The sequence below is a fragment of the Malaya genurostris genome, chromosome 2 (assembly GCF_030247185.1).
Source record: "Malaya genurostris strain Urasoe2022 chromosome 2, Malgen_1.1, whole genome shotgun sequence".
Lineage (NCBI taxonomy): Eukaryota > Metazoa > Arthropoda > Insecta > Diptera > Culicidae > Malaya > Malaya genurostris.
In genome coordinates this window covers 75,510,672-75,518,862 of record NC_080571.1, presented here as the reverse complement: position 1 = coordinate 75,518,862, position 8,191 = coordinate 75,510,672, and the positions used below count along the sequence as shown (strand labels likewise).

At 36.3% G+C, this 8,191-nt stretch overlaps 2 protein-coding genes across 2 annotated transcripts; one reads left to right on the top strand and one right to left on the bottom strand.

Moving 5' to 3' along the window:
- Window positions 1–203: 203 nt before the first annotated feature.
- LOC131431791 (probable ATP-dependent RNA helicase DDX55 homolog) lies at window positions 204–2,383 on the top strand. Its single transcript, XM_058597679.1, has 2 exons — window positions 204–550; window positions 615–2,383. Exons 1-2 carry the CDS (start codon window positions 446–448, stop codon window positions 2,349–2,351), a joined length of 1,842 nt encoding a protein of 613 aa, XP_058453662.1. The 5' UTR covers window positions 204–445; the 3' UTR covers window positions 2,352–2,383.
- Window positions 2,384–2,714: 331 nt separating this feature from the next.
- LOC131432078 (histone-arginine methyltransferase METTL23) lies at window positions 2,715–3,719 on the bottom strand. Its single transcript, XM_058598135.1, has 2 exons — window positions 3,571–3,719; window positions 2,715–3,454 (listed from the first exon to the last, which is right to left on the bottom strand). The coding sequence occupies exons 1-2, from the start codon at window positions 3,688–3,690 to the stop codon at window positions 2,864–2,866; spliced, it is 711 nt and encodes a 236-aa protein (XP_058454118.1). The 5' UTR covers window positions 3,691–3,719; the 3' UTR covers window positions 2,715–2,863.
- Window positions 3,720–8,191: the final 4,472 nt, after the last annotated feature.

The following is an 8,191-nucleotide window of genomic DNA, read 5'->3' as shown; positions in this document are numbered from 1 at the left end:
AATCACCACGAATCTATTTGTTTTATTTTATCTGTGTGTAGTTGCATAATTATTGTAGAGTTACTACTTCATGGATTCATTATAAACTGTTATATTTCAGTTATTGTAACTAAAAAATTTCAATTCCGTTCATATAGGAAAAATGTGCTCACCATTTTATTAGTGCGTCATGGTTTCCATCAGCAAAACAAACACAAAACACGTTTGATGATAATATGACATTTTGAATAGTAAGGTCTATAAAATATTCTTGCATTGCGGAACAATATTGAACAATCGAAAATTCGTAATATTATTATGCTCAGTAGAAAAATATTGCTTTATATCTAAGCGGACTGCTAAACTCTTCCGGAATTCATCCTGCTTTTTGTACTTTCCGTATAGCAGTATAAGATTTACCTAACTGTTTACAGTGCATGTGCTGTGGATGTTTTGAACATAACCCATGTCCAAACCAACCTCTAAATGGACGGATTTGTCGAAGCCGCTCAGCGCTCCGGTGCTAGAAGTCATAGACACAATGGGTTTTACCAAGATGACACCGGTACAGGTAGGAAATGCAATTGGTTTTTATTAACAAGACCTGAAATTCTATTCACGCATCCACTTTGCAGGCAGCAACTATACCTCTTCTGATGTCATACAAGGATGTGGCCGCTGAGGCAGTAACTGGATCTGGAAAGACATTGGCGTTTGTTGTACCTTTGTTTGAACTGCTACTAAAACGTCAGCGGGATTCGGCTTGGAAGAAGTTTGAAGTTGGGGCAATTATAATTTCACCCACACGGGAATTGGCATTGCAAATCAGTACTGTGTTGGAACATTTTCTGGAGCACGAACAATTGAAGGTATTCAAACAAAAGTTGCTGATTGGAGGAAGTTCAGTAGATGAAGATGTTGATTCGATTAGAAAAGACGGTGCCAATGTAATTGTGGCAACGCCTGGGCGGTTGAAAGATCTACTGGAACGAAAGGGGGATCTCAACTTGCCTGCCAAAGTGAAAAGTCTGGAAATATTGGTGCTAGATGAAGCTGATCGTTTACTTGATCTTGGTTTCGAAGCTACGATTAATACTATTCTGGGTTATTTGCCGCGGCAACGACGGACAGGCTTATTTTCTGCCACGCAAACTAAAGAAGTTAAGAACCTGATGAGAGCCGGCCTGAGGAATCCAGTACTGGTTAGTGTGAAAGAAAAAGCGGCTGTTAGTACGCCAAAATTACTGCAGAATTATTACGTCATTGTAGAACCAGAGTATAAACTTGCTGTTCTTTTGGCATTTATCAAGAAGCAGCAAACCAAAAAAGCTATGGTATTTTTCCCAACGTGCGCTTGTGTTGAATTTTGGAAGATCGTTTTGGAGGAACTATTGCAACCCATGAAAATATTGGCACTTCACGGTAAAATGAAGTCTCAAAGGAATCGGATTTTGACGGACTTTCGAGAATCCGATAATGCACTGTTACTCTGTACAGATTTGCTTGCCCGTGGAGTTGATATTCCTGAGGTCGATTGGGTTATCCAATGGGATCCGCCATCCAATGCAGCTGCCTTTGTACATCGGGTTGGTCGAACTGCTCGGCAGGGTAATGAAGGTAATGCACTGATTATGCTCTTACCTTCGGAAGATACGTACGTGGATTTTCTGACTCGTAATCAGAAAGTGTCACTGAAACAGGTATCACTAAAAGTAGGTGACAAAAAGCTCGTAAAAGTGTTGAAAGTACTTCATCGACTACAGATGAACGATCGAGGAGTGTATGATAAGGCAAATCGAGCATTTGTATCACATGTACAGGCGTACAGCAAACACGAATGCAATCTGATTCTGCGAGTTCAGGATCTCGATTTGGGCAAGATTGCAACCAGCTACGGGTTACTTCAGTTACCGAAAATGCCGGAAATGAAAGAACACTTTAAACAATCCTTTCGTGGACCGACAGAACAAATTAACATATTCGATCTGGTTTACAGAGACAAGCAGAAGCAAACATCCTACGAAAGTAAATTAAAAGTATTCCAGGAAACCGGCGAATGGAAAACCAATAAGAAAATGATGAAACGGAAATCCATCCCCTGGGAGTTGGCTAAGATGGCTCGCGAGGAGCGCAAAGAGACCCGCAAAAGACGACGGGAGGATAAACAGAAACGAAAAGCCGCGATCGATGCGGGCGAGATTGCACCTGTTAAAAAGAAAAAGGCAAAATTTTCTCAAGAAGAATTGGAGGAACTGGCAAACGATATACGGGCTCTGAAAAAATTGAAAAGGAAAAAAATAACAGAAGATGAGTTTGATGATGAGTTGGGACTAAAGTGTAATGATGCCGAAGCCGACAATGAACGTGAATAGAATGTTACATTTTTTTAATAATAAAAAAAAGTTGATAGAAACATAAAATAGGAGATGAAATGACTAGATTGAAGAATCTCAAGAAAAAAAAAACAGTAGTACAATTGATACAATCTTTATTAAAGTCCTATTTTCACTGTCTCACTTTACTACCAAATACTATTGCTACTAATGCAAAACGTAAATAGGATTCGTTCACGACGAGGCAGCCGGCTGAAGGAGTAGCACGCGTCCCTCCAACCTGTGATACGCTTCGTTAAGGGCATTGTTGAAACCACTGGTGGTGCTGAAAGCAACGAAACCGAAGCCACGATTCAACCCTGTCGATTTATCGTAAATAACGTTAGCTGATTGGACATGTCCAAACTTGGAAAAATATATCTGCAACTCTCGGGAACTGACAGTCCAAGGTATATTGCCGATAAAAAGTTTCTGCACACCGCGTGCGACCGCGTTTACGGTGGGAGTAGACATTACTGTAAACTTAACAAACTAAAGATTTTCACTTAAATTTAGGTTCGTCGGGTTACTTCCAATAGGTGAATGGTGTGGTTGCCCATCAACTCTTGCGGTTCAATTCCAAGGTCAGCACTTAAATTATCCAAGCTAATCACATTGCAGGTTAGTCCCCACTTCTTCAAGAGTGTTTCGATGCACCAATCAGCACTACGCTCCTGGTAGGTGAAAAGAAATTTGGCAGCGGTGTTGGCGTCCAGCAAAAAAGACACCGTTACCAAAATATCTTCGAAAACGGATGGATCGTAGAAAACGTCTGATCCGATAATCAAATCGATAGGTCCGAGCTGGAATATCCGATCCAAAAACAATCCCCAGGTCAATCCAACAACTTGAATGTCTTTCTCCGGAACGAGATTATTCAATCGACAGCACCGTTGTATGTGCTGAAGCGTTTTGGGCAAGGTACTACAATCGCTTAGTGTTACGTGAGCACCACATTTGGCAGCAAGTATACCGGGTAGAGAAGTTCCAGCTCCCAGTTCAAGTATTCGTTTGTTCAATAGGGAAAGCCGCCTTTCCCACAGAAACCACGCCAAAATCTGTGCCGATGGCCAGGTGTAAAATGAGTAACCAGGAAGCAGTAGCTAAAAGATTCAAATGGAGAAAACGTCTGTAAACTGACACGTTACATGTACGCAGTCATTAACACTGATTCATGGCTTATTTACGAAAGAACTACATTGGATGCCATTAAACCTACCTCCGGAATTAGTATGTCTAATTTCTCACTGCTTTCTGTTGAGTCTTGTCTTTTTTTACTAGCAAAACTAAACGTTTTTATCTGCTCGCCATTGCTTTCCATTTGAGTGAATCTTGTCATTTTTGACGGAATGATCACACCAATTTCGTTCTCTTCATTATACGCTGTTCGTGTTCCATTCCGTTTATATCTCACTAATACATACATACAAACCAAACATTAATTTGATCGATTTCTGTATACCAAGTGCACAGAAAAAAAAATTTAAAACTTATACCTTCCTTTTCATGCCAAACTTTTTGATTAAAAATCACAACAATCTTTTAATCTGCCGCTTCACGAAGTAGGGTAACAGAGGTATTTTGGCCACTTCATATATTTTGGCCCACCTAACAAACTTTATAGATTTCATCGGATTTTATAGATGTTAAGTAACTCATTTTGCATCAATTTGAAGCTAATCACATTAAATTACCTATTGCGGAAGGGGTTTTTAAAGATATTACAATATTTGGTGGATATTTTTTAAAAGTGGGCCAAAATAAAATCAATTCTAAAGTGGGCCAAAATACCTCTGTTACCCTAAATTGTTTGATAACAAATTCCTCTAACCCATCAGGTTTACATCTACAGTGCATAATTTTCTTTTTCACTATCGAAATTATAAAACCATTTTGTAACCTGCCCGAATTAAATCGTTCTAACGCTTGTACGAAGGCAATTTCTATTCGATTTGCTAAATGGACGTAATGTTGATAGCAGGACAAGATAACTGGTTTAACCAGCCCCCTATGCTATGATGTCATGAAATTGTGGCCAGTATCATTCTGCAAAAACCAAGAATAACATCACTACGTTAAGGAAATTAAGATTTTACTCGATTTGAAATGCTCGAATGTTTGTTTACTATACTCTGAGCGCTCTTATTGCCCACCAAATGCCCCAGATGTTGGCTGCGATAGCACTTGCTGGAGCGCCCTATCCTTGCCACCGGGCTGGATATAGCCGATAAGGAGACTCATATCAATAGTTGGAGTTCATTATCTTATATGCGCTATATGTTTTCTGTTTAATAGCCCAAAGTACGCACGATTTCCTGCTAAAATAATACGCCTCTGCATAGCGGCCCTTACACGATCATGAAAAGTGTCATTACTAAAAAGTAATGTCATTTTTAATGACCGTGTAAGGTCTACGAGTTCAGAAATGACACGAGTAATGATGGAATTCCGGATTTTCCATCATTACCAAAATTATTTCTTATTTTTTTTGTGGAAGTGCTGAATATCTTTAGAACTATACGCGAAAAAATCACAAAGTGTAGATTTAAATTGTTAATATTTCATTAATCTTAACGTTTCAATGGCAAATCAAATTTATTTTCAGTTGAACGAAAATAAAAATATTGCTATTGCTATTGCTGGAGTAGTTACAAATACTCATCATTAATAATGAAAGTGTAATGCTAAAAAGTAATGATGTACAGTAATGCAGTAATGACGAGCGTTTGAGCAGAAGTGTCATTACTTAGTAATGACACTTTTAATGATCGTGTAAGGGCCGCTAATAGCGTTACTTACACGAGTCATTAAAAATGTCATTACTAAAAAATAATATCATTTTAATGAACGTGTAATGGTGCAGTAATGACGAGATTTCTATCAAATTTGAAATACATCATTACTTAGTCATCATTAAAAATGACAAAAATAATGCTCGTGTAAGGGCCGCTATTAAAAATTGCGTTAATCATTTTCGTGTAAGGGCAGGTCGCTTATTATTGTGCTGGTATCATTCTCGGCAATCACCAGTGAGCCCAACCATACGAATTTATCAACCACCTTGCTGTTGTCATTGTCTATTCCTGGTGGAAGATAGTGATTTTTCACCTAACATTATAAATGAATCGAACTGAGAACTGAAATGTCGCAAAAATACTCAAATCGCTGATAATTGTTGCGATGGGCACAATCTTTTACTTTGATGATGGTAGAATCAAGAATGAAATCCGTTTTGACAAATTTAGTAGTAGAGTACATTAAACCTGCGAATTTCCATTATCAATTCCTCGAATTCGTCTTGAATACTTAGTGTTATATACTTAGTGTTATATAGCATCCGACTCAGATCGAAGAGATTGAAAAAATTTCTATGGGCGTATTTTTGTGCATCTTTCAAAGATTTCTTCTTTTTATTACCACAGCGTTATGTATTAGTAGCATATGATACTGTTGATTGTTTATTGTGGAGCAGAGAAAAGCCTTTGGGAGCTTGTTTAGTAAAAACTTCTTCTTCAACAGGCATAAAACCTCATATTCGGTTGCATCAACATAAATGTGATCAATTAAAATTTTTATTTGCGAACAAATCATACCAAGTATCCAGTTCATTTTCTGGACCTGAAAATGAAAGGTGCGAAATAAGGAACCAAAGAGCCACGGTCGTCAAGGCACAGACTAACAGACATGACAGTCTGAGTAAATTCTTATTAAAATCATTTTTCTTGATGCACTAGTTCCACCTATATTGTACTGCGCGAACTATTTACTATCGGTACACCCCTTGTGTTATGTAAAAGTTTTTTTACTAGTTGGTTTCCCCTCGTTTGTCAACACCGATCAGCTGCTTGCAGGGATGCCTGATTTCATCATAATATTTGAAAATGAATCGTCACACTAAATTATTGGATGACGTTGATAATATATTTAACTTTTTTAGCGATGTTGAAAGGTAAATTTATTTGACTCAACGTTGTTCATCTACTATTTTTTATTGTGTTGGTAGTTTTCACCCGAAATTAAGTGGCGGCAGACCAGAAGCAAGTAAATATTGTAACAAAACGGGTTCGATTTTGTATTGCGTTGGAGGATGAGAAGTAGGCACAATTCTGTATATAGTTTTGGCAATATGTATTAAATCTGTATCCTGCATGAAATTTGCATGGACGTATACAAATCAATACATTACAGGTAATTCTGTATGAATGGCAACTCTGTTGGTAAATGAAAAAAATAAACACAGTCTACACTGAGCTAAATTTTCTTTTTCACATTATATGATATTCTAATGATTTTGCACTATTAGCATTTACAATAATAGTTACAAGATGTGTTCAACATCATGTCAAATATATGAGATAATCTTATGAAACATAAAACTGTTCTTAACGTTATAGCATTTCCATATAACGAATAAAATTTCCAGTCTGAGTCAAATTTATTGGCGCGTCTTATAACCATTACTAGATATCCGCACAACATACATTGGAACAATTTATGAAGCGCATATTATATTCACTTCGAATTTATTTAGATAGATTCATATATACCATATGACTAGTTTTATAAAATTTATAGATATATATATATATATATATATATATATATATATATATATATATATATATATATATATATATATATATATATATATATATATATATATATATATATATATATATATATATATATATATATATATATATATATATATATAACTTTCAATGGAGGTCATACGAATAGCAGATAATTGCCAACTACTTTTCTTTGAGGATTCAAGCTTTACTAGTATTCCATTCGGTAAGGGAGCACCTCATGATATTTGCGAAAGAGAAGTGAGATCCCGAGACTGAAAATTAAAAAATTAGTCTTACTAGACAGATAGAGTAATGAAATGTACCGGATATATATTTCATGGTCCGTTAACGCATATCCTTGAACGAAGTTGGATGAGCTGTCTTGTCAGCGATTTAAAATTACATTGAGATGCGGAACTTCCTGAAAAAAATGATCTGGAGCAGTTAATGTATGTCGAGGACACAACTATTCACGACTTTCATCGGATTTCCATATAAATTATATGGGATATTTTTATAACTTTCATTATGATAACGTCCATTTAGATTTGACGTACACATTAAATAAAGATTATAAGTTTCCATATAATTTCTATGAATTATATTCTGCATATGATTCATATGACAAATCTAATGAATATAAATAAGATTTTCATTTCAGTGTAGATGCCAGACAGGATGTTTTTGATAGGGTAACGTTTCGCCATCATGACATATGCGAGTACTGTCCCAACTAAAGGAATATTCGAAATGACCGTTAAAATGATTGATGAATCTGATTTGAGTGTCCTGTCTGTTAGTCTGTGGTCAAGGGTTGAAATCCAAACAATGGAACAATTATTCCATTTCAATTTCATTTATAATCTACACTTACAATTGTTACCATCAATAAAGTAGATATTTGCATCATACACACTTATAAAATTTTGCAGAATTCGGTAATTTTTTTTATTTAAAAAAAACAACACAAATTCGCAAAAACGAATGCAATTCCAACCTGTTGTGGCTTTGGTTTTGTTCCAAGAAAAAAAGGCTCAAATGATCCGACTGACCGGAATTATGAGCGCCTTCCAAAACACTGTACAACCCGTCGAGTCCACCAGAAATCACCCTCGAACGATTTGTGTAGGCAGCAAGTGGACAAGTGATACAAAATTATTTTCTGCCTATAAGTAAACAAAAAGCTTTCAGTGGTTCTAATGTTTTAAATACTACCTCAATCCTTTCGATGAACTCGTTTGGTTATTAAAATTTTACTTAATGAAA